At 44.7% G+C, this 23,670-nt stretch overlaps 1 protein-coding gene across 1 annotated transcript; it reads left to right on the plus strand.

Annotated features, from left to right (window-relative positions):
• Window positions 1–11,425: 11,425 nt before the first annotated feature.
• On the plus strand, window positions 11,426–20,728 carry chrna5 (cholinergic receptor, nicotinic, alpha 5; the record flags this gene model as incomplete). Its single annotated transcript, XM_080843485.1, has 7 exons — window positions 11,426–11,498; window positions 15,795–15,946; window positions 16,281–16,325; window positions 17,707–17,816; window positions 18,090–18,267; window positions 18,696–19,418; window positions 20,570–20,728. 7 exons carry the CDS (start codon window positions 11,426–11,428, stop codon window positions 20,726–20,728), a joined length of 1,440 nt encoding a protein of 479 aa, XP_080699611.1.
• Between the last annotated feature and the right edge of the window lie 2,942 nt (window positions 20,729–23,670).

Consider the following 23,670-nt stretch of genomic DNA (forward strand, 5'->3'; position numbering starts at 1 on the left):
TCATATGCGCCCAAAGTGTCGACTCTCGCCCACTCGAATTGTGCCTGATTCGCGTGAAGCGAATGGCGACTCTCGCACATGCGAATTGTACCAATTCTGAAGCGAATGGCGACTCTCGCACATGCGAATTGTACCAATTCCCAGCTTTGGCCTTACCTGCACATAGACATGTATACGACTGGGCATCCCAGAGAGCGGTCCCCCACTCTCTTGCTCGTCCGGACCATAGACATGTATACATGTCTATGGTCCGGACTGCTGGGTGATGACGTAAGCCACCTTTGAGCGCTTAGAAGGGAAAGAGGTACATGAACTGCACCGAGTAAAATTTGCGCAACCGTTAACCCCCAACGCTGTAGCAAGCAGCCGCCTTGTAAGTTGCAGTTCAAAAACGACAGAGCACTGGGAAAGAAAAGAGCGGCATGTGCCGGGCTCACCAGCGTGAAAGACCAAGAGGAAAAACAGCAAAGCTATATTTTATCATAGCCTGTTTTGCTCATATTCACTAGGGGTGCCAATAATTGTGAAGGGCACTGTACATATATAGTAGCATATATAGGATGTATAGTATACATATATAGGAGTAAATATAGGATATATAGTATACATATAGCGTATACAGGATACATAGTACACATATCAGAATCAGAATCATGTTTATTGGCCAAGTACTTTTTCACATACAAGGATTTTTTTCTGGGCTTAGTTGCTCTCAATGTACTTAAACTGAAAAATAAATAAATATAATAATAAATAAATATAATATATTAATAAAATATGATAATTTGTCAACTGTTCATTAGAGTGACGGCAAGGGGGGAAAACTGTTCCTGTGTCTGCTGGTTTTGGTGTGCAGAGATCTGTAGTGCCTATCAGGGTTTGCTCGGGGATTGAACCCGAGTCGCTAGATCAGTGAACCAGTACTTAACCCAGTGGGCTAGAGAGGACCCAACGGCATGATGTTGTTCTCAATTGCTTTCTTTATTATTTACAAAGAGCAGCAAGCAGCAATGATCCAAACACACAGAAGATCCAAATCAGGGCAAAAGGTATCTTTTTTGTCACCAGAGGCCGCCAAAGCGCCTGCTGCCAGAGGGGAGGAGCTGGCACAGATTATGTCCAGGGTGTGAGGGGTCTGCAATGATTTTCCCTGCCCGTTTCCTGGCTCTGGAGGTGTACAGGTCCTGAATGGTGGGCAGGTCGTAGATATAGTAGTAGTAGTATATATATATAGGATATATAGTATACATATATAGTAGCATATATAGGAGTAAATATAGGATATATAGTATACATATATAGTAGCAGACATAGGAGTAAATATAGGATATATAGTATACAAATATAGTAGCAGACATAGGAGTAAAGCCGTTTATTTTGACAAGATGATGGTTGTTCCAACAACTGCACACATAGTGAATAAAGCCTGTATTACATTGAGGTGCATTATAACATGTGTGTGCATTATAACACGCGTGTGCATTATAACACGTGTGTGCAGTTGTTGGAACAACCTCAACAGAAATGACCACCACTGAACAATACAGAAGTGTTCCGTATGCCCAGGAGCAGGGGCAGGAGGTTGCACAGCAGGATGAACAGGTACTTGAACAAGCGGTTGAGCCAGGGGCAGTTCTCCTCCGGGCACTGGAAGAAGTCAGGCGGGCAGAAGCTGGCATTGTAGGTCAGGTTGTTCATGTGCCCGTCCAGGTTGGTGCCGTAGGTGGGCGCGGCGAGGAGGAGGACAAGCACTAAGCTCCCGCCACAGAAGGCGGGAGCGCTTGGATTAACACCACGTTGCCTACGACTCCAACCCCAGAGATAACCCATCTCAGTAAGCTCTACCTGAAAGCCCATCTCTCTAACACCTGGGCAAAGACTGCAAACTAGTCACTACTGATATGGCGGTGCGCACACAGTCAAACAGAGCAGTAGTATCAGAGTGCTGAAGTTTATCCAAGACAGAGTGGTAGTGTCAGAGTGCTCTAGTTTATCCAAGACAGAGCAGAAGACTCAGAGTGCTCTAGTTTATCCAAGACAGACCAGGAGACTCAGAGTGATCTAGTTTATCCCAGATTCACCCTGTCCTTCTGCCTCACTGGCTTGATGTGTTTTATGCCATAATGTACCTGTAGAGACCTGAGCAGACCTTTCTAGTGATCAGTGGTTCGTTACAGGGATGCGTGGTGGGAGCTTTTTAATTGATGCCTGTGAGCTTTCACCTCCCCTTAAGTTAGATTAGAGTAGGCCTATTATGTGAGTGCAGCCTACCACCATTATTTCTGTTCATAACATCTGGTGGTTGTATGACTTTTTAGTATGGTTATCGACCGTACATAACTTGATCCAATGTTTTCAATTATTACTGACAGGGGTTATTACTGACAGGTGTTTTTAAGTTATTTTATTTTTGGATAATAACTCCTCTGCAGTGGCGGTTTTAGGCACGGGCGAACCGGGCAGCCGCCCGGGGCGGCACTTTTTCATGACACGTGGGGGGCGGCACGAGCACTCATTTTTTAAAAATAAAAGTCATCTGGGCCCCGAAGCCGTTTTCTATGATCTATTTAAGCAATAAGCCCCAAGAGGCCGTGCTTTGCGCTGATTTTAGAACAGGTAAGGGAGTTGTTAGGCACGACGCGAAGCGGAGTGCTGTTAAACCCCCTTACCTGTTCTAAAATCAGCGCAAAGCACGGACTCGCGGGGCTTATTGCTTTTCTAAACCTGTTACTACACATATTTGATATGGTTTCATAAATAAAGACAATTCAATTTAAGAAACAATAGTTTAATGATAAACCGTCATTCTTCCGCCACTAAAAATTATAGTTCCTAAATAAATCGTTGCCACGCAACCCTTGAAGCAACGCAACAGCCAGATGGAACACTGGTATGAAATGCGCTATATGAATGCCTTGCCAATTGCTGCGCAGTAATATGGAATGTAATCAGGTCAAATTGTAAGGTAATCCTGGATTTTACAACGGCTTTTAGCCAATCACAATCAAGGATTTGAACAATCAGGTTTAGAACTATCGTATCACTGTTTGGGGAATTGGCGACTTGGCGCCCCCTGCAGCTGCAGGCCCCCCTGCTCCCTAAGAAGGTGCCTTGCATAGATTCTGTGTGAAGAGGAAGGTGAGGGGGCGCGTGGGACAGTTTACCTCTGGGTCTCCAAAATGGAACTTGTTAGGTTGTAATTCTCCTCTGCTAAAGTAATAAACTAAGCCTACATGGTCATAGGCATAATCATTATTCACATTATTGTCATTGAGAGTACCGGCTTACTTTCACCATTGATGTTATGGCTTAGCCTAAGTTCTCTCTGGTTTAAACTAGCTAACGTTAGCTATTCGCTAGCTAGCTCGAAAGTTATCTAATGGTGTTAACCCTGTAAGCAAAATTACGTCCCCTCGACGTCCTGTAATGGTCTCTCTGAACGTTCTAAAAACGTAAATGTGTATGGTTCCCCTTGACAACTCAAGGACGTTTTGCACGACGTTCCAAGACCGTCCCGAGGACGTTGCGGTGACAACTGGGAAACGTTTTCTATAGGTCCTGGGGACGTTATGCAGGACGTTGCACTCACCTCCCGAGGGCATTGTGGTGACTTCTGGGAAACGTGTTTTAGACGTCCTGGGGACGTTATTCAAGGACGCACCGCGGACGTAGCAGGCACGACCGTTTTTGCTGAGCTAAATGAAGAAAATAAAATAATAATAGATCGTGGAGCCGTCATTTTGCTTACAGGGCGCGCACACACACAAGTTCAAGTTCATTTATATTACACATTTCATATGATATGTATAGACACACACGTTACAAACTTGATTGCAGGCATGGGAATTGAACGTAAACCTTCCTATTACTAAACCACATCGCTACCTACTGTACTAACACTGTCTGATTACTATTGTGTCACTTTAACACGTTTATCACAGTGTGAGACAGCCAACAAACTTAGTCATTTTTTTCCGAGGGTTTGAGGAAAAGCATATTGTAGCGATCTCAGTCACTACGCATTGAGGGTTTTCCTTAATGATTCCTTTTTTAATTAACATCCATGGCACGTCACGGACGTGCGGGCAGGGAGGCAGAATAACTAGCCAAACTAAGAATGATGAAATAAAATAAATATGAATACTTCTCTACTGATCTGTGCTATAAATGTAATGTCTGCATGATATCAATACAATGCATACATAGGAAGGTCTATCAAGTGTCTAGCTTTAACATTGAGCTTTCCACCGGCCTTTAAAGATGCTGCAACAGAGCTCACCGGTCAAATTCTCTGATTGGAATTTCTTAAAAATCCCGTCTCGCAAACACAATCTGGATTTGACAACAATCCTAATATTTAGGGCTATAAAGCAAACGTGCACTGCCCTTATTATGTTTTAAAGGAACAGGCTAATCTGCCGTTAGAAAGTTATTTAACAACACGCATATCCTGCATTTTAAATAAAGGGCAAACCCTCGGTTTCAAACGAGGAGCGAACTGAGTGAGAAGGATCCAACATGGCCAAGCAGACTAGCCTTAAAAGCTTTTTTTCAGAGGTCAAACACAACTGATGAGGGTAAACCGTAATCGTAATAAAACCTGTAATACCTGCAGTGTTGAGTCTGAACGGGTTTCATTTTATTATACTGTCTATGCCCGTGCGTGAGCTCGCAGGAGCCGAGAGTGGTAGGCTATTGCAGACAGAGATTTGGAAAAATTCGCACTCGCAGCATATTGAAAATTGGAGCTGTGAACTTAGTTCAAAATTTTGAATTATGAACAATTAACTGAGCTAGTTCATGTAGAAAGTGAACTTTCCCAACACTGAATACCTGAAGCCCTATAGATGTTCGAACAGCATCACCAGAGAAAAGCCGAAATGTCGGGCGTTTATGTTGTTATGGAGTGACACGTTCTCTTGGCTAAGGTGCGAGGTAATTGATAGTCACAGTAAAATGTTCTGTTAGCACTGCGAAAAGGCGATGCAAAGGATTCACAAGAGGGTCGAATAATTTAAGAATCTCTGCTCTCATTGAACAGAGCAATGACCATGTTGCGGCGCTCATTTAAACGCCACAGCAGGTTGCGTTTAAAGGCGACTTATTGACACGCATCAGACATTACTCATCAGACATTACCATTGTAAACTTAGGAAAATAAACATGCTGCATTCTAAACTACCTGATTATGTTATTATTTAAGCTACGCAGGCCGTCAGTTTTCTTCAATAGGCTAATTTAGAAGCAGAAATAGGATAGATATTTGGCCGGCTTATCATTACAATGTCGGGCAAATGATAGCCTAAACATTTTTCTCTAGCGGAACCTCTGGTTCAGAGAGGACCATCAGAGGACGTCAAGGAGGCGTTTTGGAAGGACCGAATGCGAATGTCCCGCAGAGGACCACAGGTAAAGGTTACGGGGACGTTTTTAAAGGACGTCCTGGGGATGTATGCCGAGAGACCAAATAAGAACGTTCCCTAAAAGTCCGTTTTAAGGCTCATGCGAACGTCACGCATGAGGACCACAGGTAAAGGTAACGGGGACGTTTTTGAATGACGTCCTGGGGACGTGTGCTGAGAGACCAAATTATAATGTTCCCTAAAAGTCCGATTTAAGACTCATGCGAACGTCACAGAAGGACCAAAGGTAGACTTGCTACGAACGTCAAAAAACTTTCTTGTAACGTCCTCTAGCGAACGTTGTGGCGGGGACCAATTGGGGACGATTGGGGACCTTGCGAATGTCCTGTTAACGTCTTGGGGACGTTCCCTGTTTGTGGGGAAGTATCGGACTGCGTGTGTTTTCGCCGAACGTTCACGTTGTTATTTTAATCCATAAGATACTAAAATGAGCACATCGATTGTTAATCCATTATAAAATTTAGCATTTTGATTGTTTAACAGAATGGCAGATGTTTGACACTGTCATATAACTGACATAGGTACGCTAGGACACTGCCCTGTCAGGGACAGGGTAATGCTAGTAAATAGACGTAGGTCTACATCTCAGTGCCTCTCTCCAGATGAGTTAAATTAACTGAAGGTAAATTAAAGTAATCTTTCCCTGCGGTGCATGAACAATGATGGTATGGGATGTTGTTATCTGCAATCGTGATGACCGTGAGATGGATTCTCCTTGTTGCAATGTGATCTGTAAATTCTCGCCTCCAATTTAAGCTTGTCACCCATCATATCTAGTTTTACATTTTGTACATATCCCTCCATTGCATAATGAAGTCCCTTTTGAAGCCTTCTAGACGAAATAAGGTCCTTTTCTGTCTGAAGAAGATGCCTAGAGCCTTTTGGGATATAATTTTGACACTGATAGTTGCTTTTGTGAACTGTAGTCTGCTCCTGTAATTTGTCCGAGTTAGCAACAGTAACTAATATAAGGGAGGCCGGGCTTAGCGATAGGAAAAATGAGAAATGTAAGTGTGTCTTTCAATAATATAGTTATAATTAAAAGCAATTTTTTTTTTTTCTGGTTTCACACACTCACAACCAGTGGTGGTTCTACATGGGTCTCGACCGGGGCGTAATTCCCTGTAGAACCGCCACTGGGCTGTTGAAGCATTCTCTAAAAAGAAATTGTACTGACCCACCTCTGTTTGTGCTTAGGGTCTGGCTCGTGGTATTAAATTAGAAAAAATATTTTGCCAAGTAATTAAATTAGCCTAGTTCATGCACTGCAGACTTTGCTCGTTGTTTTGCCAGATAAATAACAATTAGGGACCATTGGGACGAGCTGAAATGAATATAATGCAATATTGAATGCCTTCATGAACATTAAAAAAAAAAACATCTCTCCCTCCCTCCCTCTCTCTCCCTCCCTCCCTACCTCTGTCTCTCTCTTTCCCCCCCACTCTCTCTCCCTCTCTCTGTTTCTTAGGGAAACCATAACCTATGCTGACATCAGGTTTGCTAAATGTATTTGCTTCACGAGACAAAACATTGTTCAAATGAGCTGGAGTGATAGGTCCAGTGTGACATAGGCTACGATTAGATTTGTATGTACTACATTACATTGCATGCACACACGTACAGAAATATTTTGTATAATGACTGCCATCCTCTGTATGCTGCATCAATCAGTTCATATCTGGACCTGGACTGACCCTGTGCTTAGTAAGGCTTTGGCTCTAGCATAACATAATGAATGTGTTCAAGTGGACCAGGAGATTACCAAGGTCATGCTCAAGGCCACGGAGTGATGCTCTAATGTGTTTCTACAGTAAGTTGGAGGTGGTGGTCATTAATAACATCACAAGGAAAGCAGAACATTAGAAGAGTGTGTGTGTGTGTGTGTGTGTGTGTGTGTGTGTGTGTGTGTGTGTGTGTGGAGGAGGTGGTCATTAATAACGTCACAAGGAAAGCAGAACATTAGAGTAGTAAAACATTACTATATTCATATAGATCACTTTATCTTCCCTACAACAGCAATTACATTTTGTACACACACACACTCTCTCTCTCTCACACACACACATACACACACACACAGGTGGACAGGCAAGACAGGTGTCTGGCAAGTTCACTGTGACTCCCTGCTGCTACGTAAGGTGTGCAGAAGTCTGACTGGCATGCTAAAGAGCAACACACACACACACACACACACACCTAGACACACACTCACGCACGCACACTCACACACAGAGATACAAAGAGACACACACTCACACACGCATACACACTCTCTCACACACACACACACACACACACACACGCGCACGCACACACACACACACACAAACTCACTCACACACACACACAAACTCACACACACACACACACACACACACACACACACACACACCTTCAGGCTGCCGATGCCTTTAAGATCTCCTTCTCTGATATCCTCCACGCCTTCCTCCATTTAATCTCTCCCTCCAGAGAACTGTCCCTCCTTCCATGTGCTCTACCCCCCTCCTTCCCTTCGTCATGGTCCTTTTCTCATGTAAAACTCTTCTCTTTTCATCTTTCAATTTTCAATTTTCAATTTCAAATGGCTTTATTGGCATGAATGCGCGATACATTGTTGCCAAAGCACTCAATACAACAATATTAACAGCAGATAACAGCAACATTAGTGATATTCATCTTTGGTATCTTTGGTATCTTTGATATTCATACAGTGGTATTCATCTTTCTCTCCCTTCTCCTTCCTCCACAGGACGCATGAGTTGGCTGGAGGGATTGCTAATGTGTAGTCAGTAATAAGTGTAGTCAGTAATATTTTTAAGACACTTGAACCAGCACACTCTTCTTCTTTCATCTTTCACTCGATGGCTAGGCAAGGTTTCCTAATAATGATGAATCTTAGTGGTTTTGAGTATTCTCTATGAGCGAGTTGTGCAATAACTTTGTACACACATGTTCGGTGCGTGTCTGGGTCATTTGGTTCCGTCAAAATTAATTTTCGATAATGACCGCTGGACTATAGATTATCCCTCACTCCCAGACGCTGTCCATGTAAACAGTGCTGAAATACCACCTTATCAGGTGACATCAGACGCTGTCCATGTAAACAGTGCTGAAATACCACCTTATCAGGTGACATCAGACGCTGTCCATTCAGTGCTGAAATACAGGTGACGACACAGCTGACTTTTCAACCTACACGACATACTACATGCTTATCCACTTACAGACGAATAAACTTTAACATCTGCATATCTAATTTAAGAATAAACCTTCTTCGAGGAGTCCTATGACACACACACACACACACAAATAATGCTTAAGACTTTTCTTTAGTTCTTTGCCGTTTAGTAAGTAGGAACAACATATCAGTCAAACTGATACATAATGGCAGGGATCTTATACACTGGGGCAACACAGTGTGCAATGGTGGACAAAAGGTGGACAAATGGTGGATGTTAAAACACAGTGGAAACTAAACCAGGGCATTACACGTAAAGCAATGACTCCTATTCACGCTGACACTAACATGAACATTCTCACAGCACTCTCGCACAGGATTATGGGGAACATTCGCATAATTTCCACCTTCTTAATTTCACGGGCTTTCTTGCTCTTTCCATTTCTTCTATTGTTTTCTTTCCTGAGAAGCTTTCTGTATTCCCTCCTTCTCTTCCTTTCACACTTGCTCACCCTTGCTTGTCTGGTCTTCAATGATTTTGATCAGCAATCATCCAAATACCCAATTCCATCCTCAAATAATCTCATTTGTATTGCTGAAGTCTCTTCTTCATTTCGTGGGCAGATTCCTACTCCCACTCATCTTCTCTCTCCACATGCTCACTCGAACACTCACAGTTCCTCAGGAGTGTTTTCTTCCTGTTCCACAGAAGATCAGAAAAAGCAAGACTTGAATGTCAATAAACCAGCAATGTCAACAACTTACCAGTCAAATCAAATATCAATGTCAACAACCAACTAGTCAAGTAAAATATCAATGTCAGCAACCAACCAGTCAAGTAAAATATCAATGTCAGCAACCAACCAGTCAAGTAAAATATCAATGTCAGCAACCAACCAGTCAAGTAAAATATCGATGTCAGCAACCAACCAGTCAAGTAAAATATCAATGTCAGCAACCAACCAGTCAAGTAAAATATCAATGTCAGCAACCAACCAGTCAAGTAAAATATTAATGTCAGCAACCAACCAGTCAAGTAAAATATCAATGTCAGCAACCAACCAGTCAAGTAAAATATCAATGTCAGCAACCAACCAGTCAAGTAAAATATCAATGTCAGCAACCAACCAGTCAAGTAAAATATCAATGTCAGCAACAATGTCAACAACCTGGTCCATCTCCTCCCTTTGCTTTGCCCCGTCTTGTGTTTCTGTTGTTTGTGTTTACGTCCTGGGTTGTGTGTCTGTTGTTTGTGTTTACGTCCTGGGTTGTGTGTCTGTTGTTTGTGTTTACGTCCTGGGTTGTGTGTCTGTTGTTTGTGTTTACGTCCTGGGTTGTGTGTCTGTTGTTTGTGTTTACGTCCTGGGTTGTGTTTCTGTTGTTTGTGTTTACGTCCTGGGTTGGCCACTATAGCAATACAATAAAAATCAAAACAAAAAATGTCTTCAGTACTTGGATTCACTGTAGTATAAACTTTGAACACTTTTGCTTTTAAATGTCTTATTTTAAATGTCTTTCGTGTTTAAATGTTCATACTGCTTTTATAGTAAACGAACACAAATCAAATCACTCAGAAATGCCCATATTACGATAGATAATAATATTACTCCAAGATGGCATTACAGAGATTTGAATACAGATATAAGTGTTTGGGGGGTACCCTTGCCTAGCCCAGGGGTCGGTGCAGGCAGTGGTATTTGGGGGGTACCCTTGATGAGATGGAGACACGGCTGCAGGGAGAAAAGGCGGGAGAAGGGGGCAGGGCTCTGTATCTGGAGGAGGACAAGGAGGAGGGGGAGGAGTGTGTGTGTGTGTGTGTGTGCGGGTTCATTAGCAGACAGCTGGGAAACAGGCAACATCGTGCTGAAGCAGCGCTGCGTAGAATGGTGGATCTGTGCGTGACGTCTCCTATCACATCTTGTGTCAAGGTAAGACGAGAACAGAACAAAAATGGACAGAAATAAGGAAAGCAAGGGAGAGAGATGGAGGAAAAGCGAACAGGAGAGGGAGAAAAATGGAGATGACTGATGATAGAGGGTTGAGGGAAAAACCCTTAGGAATGGAAGGCATCTGATTCAATGCTACAAGCGTGAATGGTGAGCAGTGTGCTGCCTGCATCAGTAGACATGCAGTATTTCTCTGAGACCGAAGTACTTGCCGGTATGTGCTCTCATGCAGGAATATGTGTCCTTGTCAGTAGTACTGCATCACCAATGGATGTTCCTTTATGTGTTGTTCTTATTGAATAGCTCACAGGGTGTTTTATTGATCTAACATGTGTGTGTGTGTGTGTGTGTGTGTGTGTGTGTGTGTGTATGCACAATGTGTGTTTCATTCATATCATGTTCTTATCAAGTCATGCATATCAAAATCCAGTTTCATTAAGTAGCCATTGGTGGTGCAGGCGATAATGTATTCATGTTCACATTCACCTGCTGGTGCTTTATACCTGGGAAGGCAGCCAGCTGTGTTGGTCTACGTGTGTGTGTGCTGTGTGTGAGTGTAAGTGTGTGTGTGTGTGTTTGTAAGTGTGTGTGTGCTGCGTGTGAGTGTAAGTGTGAGTTTGTGTGTGCGTGTGTGTGAGTGTAAGTGTGTGTGTGTGTGTGTGTGTGTGTGACTAAGTGTGTGTGTGCTGCGTGTGAGTGTAAGTGTGTGTCTGTGTGAGTGTAAGTGTAAGTGAAAGTGTGTGTGTGTGTGTGTGTGTGTGCCCTGTACTCCCGGGCCAGGCTCTCACCTTCTCCAGTACCGCTGAGTGCTTATGAAGGACCGCCGGGTCGTCTCCATGGCAAGCCGCTCCAGGAGGTGAGGGCTGGCGCACAGGACCATGGCGGAGCATCGGCAAACCGCGTACACCTTGGCCATCCTGGCGTGCTGCTTCTCGGGCTCGTCCACACTGGGTGAGATCACGTTTGGTGCTCTCCTTCTCTGTCATCTCGTCGGGTCTTTTACTCCTTCATCCCATCAATTTGATGACAGACTTTACCTCCTCTCTGTCTGTTTTCACTCTATTCAGTCTATTCCCTTGCCTCCCTCCTTATTACATTTCCACCATCCATCCTTCCTTCCCGTTATCTATTTCAACCTCTCCATCTCGACTCAGTTACTCTTCTATTATTTCACTCTTTTCTCTCTCCCTTTATCTTCTGAGCTTCACCTTTATCTGTCCTCTCGCTGCAAAAGTGCCTCAAAGCAGTGAAAGAAAAAGGGATTTTTGTCTTTGATTAAGAGCCTAGTTATCAGACACAAGACTCTGACTTTGTTATGGACCCAACTGATAAGTACAGCGACCTTGGTCTCTTATATTTCCTGGGTCTCATATATTCAGATTGTAAGGGATCTGTTTTTCAAGTCTTCAGAGGTATTCTGGTTTTGCAGACTGACATGCTATCAAAACATATATAAGAAGATGAGACCATTCATCATAGTAATGATTACGTGTTCACCATTCTTAAAGGTCTAGCTCGGAACTCTGGGCATGCAGGAAGGAAGAGGAGTAGAATAGTATTGTGATTATGTTACAAGTGAGCACTTCACAGCACTACACAGACCTACTTGAAGCCCTAATGTTAGTCTACAGCAAGAACACACACACACACAAACACACACACACCCACACACACACACACACACACACACACACCACACACACACACACCACACACACACACACACACACACACACACGCGCACACACACACACACACACACACACACACACACACACACACACACACACACACACACACACAAATATAAAATCACTCCCTCTGTTCCTCTATCCAGATCTGCCACTGCTATACTTTTCTCACATGACCAGTCCTATGACTCATGTGATCATTATACTCACACAATGAAAACTCACCCTCTTAAGACCTAGCACATAGAACCTCACGCACCCTCTTCAGACCTAGCACATAGAACCTCACGCACACTCTTCAGACCTAACACATAGAACCTTTGCTGTGAATCAGCAGTTCTTCAGAACTCAGAGGTGGTATGGTTCTGATCGGTTCTGACAAACCTTCACTAGTCTTACACAAATAACTCATCCTCAACTCTTCCTTTTTGTGCTTTTGACAAACATAGGCTATAGCCTATCTTTCATACAGAGACACAGAAAAGAAGCTCTTGTGGATTTGCTACTGGAAACTGCATCCTCTTTCTAAGAATGTACCTGGATTTCCTTGGCTGGGTGGTACAGCAGTGTCCCCAGACAGCATTACTCTTCCCTCTTGACATCCAGCACTGAGACAGGGCCCATGGGAGGGTGGGGTGATGGATCACAGTCCTGAGTCGGTTCCACATGGTCGCTCGCTGAGCTGCCCTGGCAGGAGCCAACAGAGATAGCAGTGCAGGCTCATAAAAGAGTCTGTTTATGGCATTACTTTCTCGCCAGCGGGCAAGAACCCAACACTAGCAGCCTAGGTCGTTTTATACAGCGGTGAAGGAAAGTCTCTGGCATTGACATCTTTTTTTTAACATTTTTAAAAAAGATTTATTTTTGGGCTCTTTGGCCTTTAATCGATAATTAAAGTGAAGAGTGGGACAGAAAATGGGGGGGAGAAGTGGTGGGGAGTGGACAGGAGAAATGACATCAGAACCTGTGTCCTCTTTGGGCATCAAGCCCAAATGTGGTGGGGGCTACTGGTTGCGCCACAGTGCCCCCCAAGGAATGGACAACTTTAACAAATCTTTTACATTCATATGCCTTTGAAAGCATTTAGAGACCTTAAACGTCTGTCATCAGAGAATCAGAGGCAGTAATCTGTCCACTGTCAGCTGCAGTTAATAGACTTACTGAACTCATCAAGAGTTTCAAGGAAATTGTTTGCTGTAGATGAAATATCCCGACCGCATGGCTGCTAGTGGCAGCGCACAGTAATGCATTTGCCCGCTTGGGGAATTCATCATTGCCTTGCTAATTACATTAAGTTTGTGTGCAGATCTTGTTTGATGTCTGATCTACCTAGTGAGTCCTGGTTTTTAACAGAATAGTAGATTAGACACTGATAAGAAGAATAGGGGGATCACAGTGACCTCAGAAATACATTTTGAATTAGTAATCAGACATTGATTACAGGTAATAGCCGGAAAAGCACTGAGAAACCAGACGTATCTTTCAAAGCCATAAAGCCAGGGAGAGGCTTGTACTGATTGCATGAAGGACGCAGAGAAAGACAGATATGCCACGCTGTGTTCCCAGCATGCATCTGCGCCAAAGGTTTGGTGAATCTCATCAGGCAAACAACGCAGGAGACATGGAAGGTCATCCCTGAACATCCCAGCAGTCAAACCCCTTGCTGGCTACTGAGGCACTGGAAGAGTGATGACGCTATCAGCATTTGTGTGTGTGTGTGTGTGTGTGTGTGTGTGTGTGTGTGTGTTGTGTGTGTGCTTGTGTGTGCTTTGTTTGGCTACAATGAGGATGCAGAGGTTATTCAGACTCTTCTGGATTTAGTGGAGCATCGATCTTGCTGTCACTAGCGTTCTCTTTGTGTGAAAATGAGAAAATGGGACTGATGGTTTGTCTGTGAGGAGGGAATAAAGGGATGATATATTTGCTAATTGGTGGCATATTGATCCGGGAGGCCAGAAATGTACCCTATCGATCCCCCTCCCCCATAAGGGCAGTTTTGGAGCGCAGACTGGGGGGTTGGCTTAAGACCAGAGCCCAGTCACCCAACCTTGGATTTACAGTGGATCTGAGGGCATACCAAATTAATTCATAGGCATATTAGGATCGATTTAAGGCCCAGCTCTGATTTATTGTGACGAGAACTGCAAGCAATCAATATAGGGAATATTTTATGATTTTATACTCGTACTCATGTTGGTTTCTTTCACTGACTGGACACTAAAATAACGAAGGAAGTCTCATGCATATTTCTTCCCCCCCCCCCATGAATTCATGCCATAAAAGCTGGTGAGCCAAGAAAAAAAAAAAAGCAGACATTTTATGGTGTCTCATTTTATTTTTCCCGGGCTGGTCGTCAGACACTCGGACATCTGCCGCCTGAAGGCGTGTGTGTTTGATTAGGGCGCCGTGCTGAGGTGTGTGTGTGCATTTAATTCTTCTGGCTGACATGCTGTCCTTGAAGCGCCACACATCTCCCATCTTCCTCCCAACATCTGTGGTTTAAACTCCCCAGCCCGTACCGGTCTCCTCTGTGAAATCTCCATGGACAACATGAAGTCGCTGTCACTACTTGCCAGTGCTTGCTTGTACACACAGCATGTAACCCAATACAACTGACAACGCATTACACACATCCATCTCCCATGACACACGGTGTTAATTAATGACAGCGAGCGACGCATCCCTCCCCGTGCTGTAACGTACTTACAGGGCCCTTAGTGCACTGGGCTTTCCTACCGCTAATCCAATTGCAGGAAGCCAAAGCGGAAAAATGAATGAGATCAGAGGATGGAGCTGTGTGTGTGTGTGTGTGTGTGAGTGTGTGTGTGTGTGTGTGTGTGTGTGTGTGTGTGTGTGTGTGAATGAGATCAGAGGATGGAGCTGCTGTTGGGGCTTTGGTGTTGAGATCCAATCACACACAGAGCCGGGCCCAAGAGCCGTTAGGACCCGGCTGATAGCAGGATCATTAGGAGATACACAGGACCATAAACACCCACCACGCTCTGGCGTGATATACACAATCAGTGATGTTGATGTGCAGCAAATGGACCCTGTCAGGGTCTGGATGTGCCTAGTGAGCAGCTTAAAGCAAACAGGTCAGTTGCTGTGTATTGGTCAGTGGATTGATGGTGTTATTGACAAAGTGACGGTGAACAAGGTACACACGGCTGTTGTGCTGGACGAGTAATTGGATCTTTGTTTAGAGATTTCCACCCCTCCTCTATCTATCTCTATCTCTTTCTGCCTCTCTATCCCTCTCCTTTTCTCTCCCCATCCTTCAATGTGATTTATAAAAATAGTTCCATTGTCAACGTCTTGGTTTGGAATTTTAAGAATTTTGAATTAACAGTTATCATCAACGCAAATATATCATTGCGGAGTGATTTATTATTAGCTGTGAAAAGTCCCAAACTGTTGGTATGTTGACGGATAATCCAACTCATGGAAAGTCTCTCGTCCAATCAGAAACAGCCAAATAACGCTATAGACCCCAATTGTTTTATAATGACATTTAACGCAGATCTGATTAAAGTAGAGTTGCTGTGTCTCTCTGCAGATAGCCCCAAGTTGTCGTCTTATGCCAAGAATGAAGACAGGCTATTCAAAGAGCTCTTCAGCAACTATCAGAAGTGGGTGAGGCCAGTGGAAGACCTCAACGCAACAGTGCGGGTCAAATTCGGCCTGGCCATCTCTCAGCTCGTCGATGTGGTGGGATATTTCACATTCTCACTGACTACAATTCAACATCCATTTGTTAAGAAGCATTTAAAGGCAATACAATGGAAGCTCGTTGTGTCCATTACAGCCAGGCTGTTTTTGCAAGAAGGTTTCATTGCCTTTATTTGTCTGTCGCTCTTGACAGCAAGTACACTCATTACGGTAATGTGTCACAGTAACATGTTTTATCGCTGACAGGAGTGTTAGGAGTTCTGGCTCAGGCTGAGTGGTATTTCTAGGAGTACGTGCTCAATGACCTTTCTTCCTCTGCACTCAGTGATATCTTTAAAAGGTCTCTCCTGTGCCAATTTGACTTCCTCTCTAGGATGAAAAGAACCAGTTGATGACAACAAATGTCTGGATGAAACAGGTACTAAAAATGAACGTCTTTTAAAAAAAACTCAAGCGTGAGGCAAAGACTTACCCGACGGTGTTCAAATTAGAGCATGCTGAATATCACAGGGGAAATATGAATCCATTTGTATTCATTTTGGGTTTTTTGCGGGTTTGTGTATCTAACACAGACTACTCTCAATTTACTTTCAACACCAGGCTCTTTTAATCTATGGCTGACTCCTGTGATATTTTACAGACATTTCTTTAATCTACCACCCACTCTTGTCATGCACACACACACACACAGACACACAGACACACACACACACACACACACACACACACACACACACACACACACACACACACACACACACACACACACACACACACACACACACACACACACCAGCACCCATACTCCCAGCCACCCCCTCCCTGCAGTCTGACAGCTTTATTCATCTGCTGAGATTGCCTGTGCCCTCATTGGCTAGATAGACGTCGGTCCCCAGCAGGGAGGTGAATGGGTCTCTCTCTACTGAAGACGATGACACACAGAGGGGAAGATGGAGCGAGAGAGAGGGGAAAGGACAGGGGAGTGGAGGGGAAGATGGAGTGAGAGAGAGGGGAGGGGACGGGGGAGTGGAGGGGAAGATGGAACGAGAGAGAGGGGAGAAGGGAGGGGACGGGGGAGTGGAGGGGAAGATAGAGTGAGAGAGAGGGGAGAGGACGGGGGAGTGGAGGGGAAGATGGAGTGAGAGAGAGGGGAGAGGACGGGGGAGTGGAGGGGAAGATGGAGCGAGAGAGAGGGGAGAGGACGGGGGAGTGGAGGGGAAGATGGAGCGAGAGAGAGGGGAGGAGGGGAGGACTTTTTCAAGAAGGGAGACAGAGACTTAGATTTGCACACCTTAAAAAGACAGAGATAGATAGATAGATAGATGGATAGATAGATGGATGGATAGATAGATAGATAGATAGATAGATAGATAGATAGATAGATAGATAGATAGATAGACAGGTAGATAGATAGATAGATAGATAGATAGATAGATAGACAGGTAGATAGATTTACTTACAAATTCAGTAAATTTCATTGAATCCCTGATGTGTTGGAAAGTGTTGCTAATAACGTTTTTGTATCTTGCTGTACTAGTTCGAAAAGAGGGACACATTTAAGGAGCAGTAATGCATCAGCTTCTCATTCACTCACTGTATATGAGGTCCTTTAGTTAAGAAGTTAATGTTGTGCATACATCATGATGGATATACATCTGTGTATTATGTGACTGCTAGGTTAATGATGCGGTATCTCATGATGGATGTATCTATGTAGTGTGTAACTGTTAGATTAATGATTAGAGGTTAACATCATGGGGAAGAAGGACGGAGAAATGACTGATGTTTTTTTCCATCAGGAGTGGATAGATATGAAGCTGCGGTGGAACCCCCAGCACTACCTGGGGATTACTTCCATCCGAGTCCCCTCCGACTCCATATGGATCCCAGACATCGTGCTTTACGACAAGTAGGTGGCAGCCAGGGTTAGTCGCTGGATAAGTTAAGCCCACTAGTTACCTAGATCCCTTATGAGGTTAAAGCCGTTTTAATTAATAAATTTTTTTATCCACTGACTGTAACAACGATCCATTAATATTTGTAATGTTACCAGAAAAACACTGCCTCCTAGTGGTGCTCTATGGCAAGAGTAGCAGAATTATCTATTTTGTTGCTAAATGTGCTGAAGAGAATTAAACCAGTTGACAGTTTTTGTAATGTTTTTTGTAATGTTTTTTTGCAGTGCAGATGGCCACTTTGAGGCCACCATCACCAAAGCCGTGGTGAGATACGATGGGACCATCTCCTGGACCCCTCCTGCTAACTACAAGTCCACCTGCACCATAGACGTCACCTTCTTCCCCTTTGACCTCCAGAACTGCACCATGAAGTTCGGCTCCTGGACGTATGATGGCTCTCAGGTTGTGACCCCTCAGACATATGATGGCTCTAACCCAAACCCTAACCCTAAAGGTGGCTGCTTGGTTCTGCGTTGGTGTCACATTGTTGCGTAAAATATACTCATAGCAATTCATGCTCCCTTAATGGTTGCAGGTGTTGCCAAGCAATTCACACCCAGAACAATAGGCTTGCGTAAAAAATGGCGCAAGTCTAGAAAAAGGGGCAGACGCACGCAAGACGTGAAAAGCCGCGCAAGGGTCGCGCAAGGGGCTTACGCTTACGTCTCTGACCATAAATCAGCCTTAACCCTCAGCCTTTTCTGGTTTTAATAGGAGTCTCGACAATAGAATCTGGGTGGAGACATTACATCTCTACTTGTTGCACTTCTGAAAGTGTTACTGCCGGACATTCACTAACACAACGATCATCTTATCTAAACCCCCTTCAGGTGGACATCTTTCTGGAAGACGTCGACGTTGACAGACGGGACTATTTCGACAACGGCGAGTGGGAGATGGTCAAGGCGACGGGCAGCCGAGGGCTGAGGATAGACGACACCTGCTACTACCCCTCCATTACCTACTCCTTCCTCATCCGCCGCCTCCCGCTGTTCTACACGCTCTTCCTCATCATCCCCTGCATCGGCCTGTCCTTCCTCACCATCCTGGTCTTCTACCTGCCGTCCAACAGCGGCGAGAAGGTCTCCCTGTGCACCTCGGTGCTCGTCTCCCTCACCGTCTTCCTCCTGGTGATCGAGGAGATCATCCCGTCCTCCTCCAAGGTCATCCCGCTGATCGGCGAGTACCTGGTGTTCACCATGATCTTCGTCACGCTCTCCATCGTCATCACCGTCTTCGCCATCAACATCCACCACCGCTCCTCGTCCACGCACCACGACATGGCTCCCTGGGTGCGCCGCATCTTCCTGCACCGGCTGCCCAAACTGCTCTGCATGCGTAGCCACGTGGACCGCTACGCCACCACCACCGCCACCGCCAGCAGGGGGCAGCAGAGAGCAGGAAGACTGGACACGGGGGGCTTCATGAAGGGGCCGGCGGCACAGGAAGAGGAGGCCACCCCGCTGCTCAGCTCCAGGAACAACCTGCAGGCCGCCCTCGACTCCATCCGCTACATCACACAACACGTGGTGAAGGAGAACCAAGTGCGAGAGGTGAGGCACACACACACACACACACACACAGGCTTCTGTTCAGACAGACAGATAGACACACACACACAACACACACACACACACACACACACACACACAGGCTTCTGTTCAGACAGACAGATAGACACACACACACAACACACACACACACACACACACACACACACACAGGCTTCTGTTCATGTGCTTCTGTTCAGACAGACAGATAGACACACACACACAACACACACACACACACACACACACACACACACACAGGCTTCTTTTCATGTGCTCCTGTTCAGACAGACAGATAGACACACACACACAACACACACACACACACACACACACACACACACACAGGCTTCTGTTCATGTGCTGTATGTACACTAGTCTATAGATCACCTGTCACCCGCACTGAGAGAAGACAGACAGATAGACACACACACACACACACACACACACACACACACACACACACACACACACACACACACACACACACACATACATGTAGCATTCATACATACATACTTGCAAGAGAAGAGGTATTCATTCACTGTATGTGAATGTCAATAACCCTTTAGGCCCCTTTGTAAAGTAACTTAAACTTCGTGTCCTAGCTGGGCCACACACAGAATGGGTCATTTGCTCTCAATGAAATAAGAAATGGGGACTTGTTCTGTCTCAAGGAAGGGTTGTACAAGTTGCAGTGTTTCTGAGAAAAACACTGCCTCCTAGTGGTGCAAGATGGCAAGAGTAGCAGAATTATCTATTTTGTTGCAAAATGTGCTGAAGAGAATTAAACCAGTTGACAGTATATCAGACGAATAGGAAGAGCAGGAATTCTTACCCCCTGTGGATTACCCAGTTAAAGGCCACAACGATTGCCACTGTCCATCCAAACAAATTTATGAAGACTTCACCTGTTTTCTTACGATGATATACTACTTTTTTAAACTTTAAATTTCAATCATGTCAGTATTACGTGATTAAGTGATTTAAATACTCTGCTTGGCATCGTTTCTGATGATTGTGCTGTAAACCTCGGTTTTTACACAGAGCAGTAAAAGTCCAACACCTGTGGGTGTCTTCTTAACACCTGTTGATGCTCATCGCTGCCTTCTTAACACCTGTGGATGCTCACCGCTGTCTTATTTTGTTCCCAGGTGGTCCAGGACTGGAAGTTTGTTGCCCAGGTTCTGGACCGGGTGTTTCTGTGGGCCTTCCTGCTGGTGTCGGTTCTGGGTTCTGCTCTTCTCTTCATCCCCGTCATCTACAAGTGGGCCAACATCATTGTGCCGAGCTTCAATGACATCAGCAGCTGAGCGTCCTGCTTCGGACCTCATTAAGACACACACACACACACACACCCTCACCCACACTAGACACTGTGCAGCAGCTGAACCTTGTGCTCCGGACCCCATTAAGACACACACACACACACACCCTCACCCACACTAGACACTGTGCAGCAGCTGAGTCTCGTGCATCGGACCCCATTAAGACACACACACACACACACACACACACACCCTTCACCCACACTAGACACTGTGCAGCAGCTGAGCCTCGTGCTTCAGACCCCATTAAGACACACACACACACACACACACACACACACACACACACCCTTCACCCACACAGCACACTGCGCAGCAGGCTGATGCCAGCCTGAACCAATGCCTTCCAAGCACAAGCACTCTGACCATACGCTTATGACCTCATGACCTCATGACCTTTATCATCAGGAGGAGTTCTGAGTCAGTGGAAGTTCATAATATGTGTCACTGTCACTAAACTGAGTTCAGTCAAGCACACAGTGCTTTGCATTTAAAAGGGAGACTACATGAAAGAGGTTATGTGATAGACCAACGCACTTTTGGAGGCTGTGTTCGATTTATATGAACAGAAAGAGAAAGCCGTCTCTATAAATGTCCTGGTTTTAGGAATGAGGCGCTAGAAGAGAGTAAAGTTTCCAAAACACCTGATGGCATGTCATAGGAGAAGAGCACCTATTTACCAGAATGTTCCAGTCCGTAACTGGATAAATGTATCTGGAGAGTTTAGCTTGAGCTCTCTCATTACCTGTTTGGATAATAAACATTTTCCAGAGACGGATTTAAAGGTGCAGTTCTTGATTATGATCTGTCGCACTTTTCGCTGAACTCAGTGAAGTGTTCCTGTAGCTGTCTGTGCAGTGTGTGTGCTTTAACACACTGTGCTCCTGTAGCTGTCTGTACCGTGTGTGTGCTCTAACACACTGTGCTCCTGAAGCTGTCTGTGCAGTGTGTGTGCTTTAACACACTGTGCTCCTGAAGCTGTCTGTGCAGTGTGTGTGCTCTAACACACTGTGCTCCTGAAGCTGTCTGTGCAGTGTGTGTGCTCTAACACACTGTGCTCCTGAAGCTGTCTGTGCAGTGTGTGTGCTCTAACACACTGTGCTCCTGAAGCTGTCTGTGCAGTGTGTGTGCTCTAACACACTGTGCTCCTGAAGCTGTCTGTGCAGTGTGTGTGCTCTAACACACTGTGCTCCTGAAGCTGTCTGTGCAGTGTGTGTGCTCTAACACACTGTGCTCCTGAAGCTGTCTGTGCAGTGTGTGTGTGTGTGCGCTAACACGCTGTGCTCCTGTAGCTGTCTGTGCAGTGTGTGTGCCCTAACAGGCTGTGCTCCTGCACAGTCTTGGCAGTGTGTGTGCGCTAACACGCTGTGCTCCTGTAGCAGTCTTGGCTCTGAAAATGGGAAAACAAACAACACGGCTCGGACTGGGTCATGCTCTAGTCCAGCCAATCACCATCGTTGCTTCAGGAGCATGGAACGAAGGATGTATTTGTAGGCTGTGGTGCTTAAAATGTCCACAACCTTTCGCCAGAATCAAGGACTTCACCTTTAAACCTTTGCAGCCTCGAGAGGCCAAACTTGAAAGTAGACAGAGAGCTAAGGGGGGCCATGTATGATGGGCAAATGATTAAAAAAGTGTGTCCTCAATGAAAAGAGTTCTAACGTGGTAAGTTTGGTTGAGAATTCGTTTTAGATTACTCTAGGGTGTGTTTGAATGATAGATGATTTGCTTTGACCTCTTAAATTGTGTGCAAGCTATGTGTGGAATTTCCTCCCATTACCTGACAGAACCCTGACTGTCGTGCGAACACTGGTGTTGTCCTAAACTATGCTCTCCATTCTTGCCTTTACAAAACGTGTAACTGATCTTGCCTTGTTGCTGTTGTGCAGTCCAAATGTGATGCTATAACACAGGTATGTCCAAACCAGATGAAGTGTTCCTGGAAACAAATTGTTCCATAATCCATCCAAAAACCAAGCAATGAATGTATTACAAAAGAACAAGAACACCAACACTTGTGAATGTCATATGATTGTATTCTGTATTGGCTTCCAAATGGAGCTTTATTTACAACGATACGTATTGTCAGATAAGTGGAATACACTCAGATATATGCCACATGTTCTCAGAGCTGAGGCTTCCACACTGTCCCCTATAAGTGAAATTGTAATAAAGCTCTTAAAACATAAAATGTGCCCTGCCACAAAATGTGTGCTCTCAAAAAAATCCTCTCTACCTAGCCAGTAGTGCTCTGTTTTTGTGTGTGTGTGTGTGTGTGTGTGTGTGTGTTTGTGTGTGTGTGTGTGTGTGTGTGTGTTTGGGTTTGGGTTTGTGTGTGTGTTTGTGTGCAAAGCCACTGCCACTGCCAGTGGCCATAGTATTTGCCATTTAGCTCTAAGTAGTCATGAGAGTGTGAGTCATAATCATATTTTATTAAACACTTTTACAAACAATAGATTCATTAAAACATTTCATTTCAAAGGCAACCTAAACCCTCAGGAATAAGAAACGGAAAGGAGATTTTAAAGATGTCATGTGATCATTAAAGACATAATGCCATTTCACAGCAACAGAAAGAACAGATTGACCGTAAACCGTAGCACCGGACATATAGAACAGAATCACCTTTAACCGTAGCACGGGACATATAGTGAAACATTCCTGGTATGGTACCTGTTTCATCTGCCAGACTGGACACAAAGGGCCCACTCATGGTGCGGAACCTTCAACAGTAATGGAACTGTTTAGAACCATTCACAGTATTAGGTCTTACACCATCCCACAAGTAATCATTTAATCATTAGCATCAGTCACGGTATTACGTCTTACACCATCCCACAAGTATTCATTTCATCATTATCACTTATAAGCTTATCACACAAAAAAGGCCTTTCTTTCCAAATGGATAATTTGACACTGATTTCCAT

This window comes from Sprattus sprattus, assembly GCF_963457725.1.
Source record: "Sprattus sprattus genome assembly, chromosome: 8".
Lineage (NCBI taxonomy): Eukaryota > Metazoa > Chordata > Actinopteri > Clupeiformes > Clupeidae > Sprattus > Sprattus sprattus.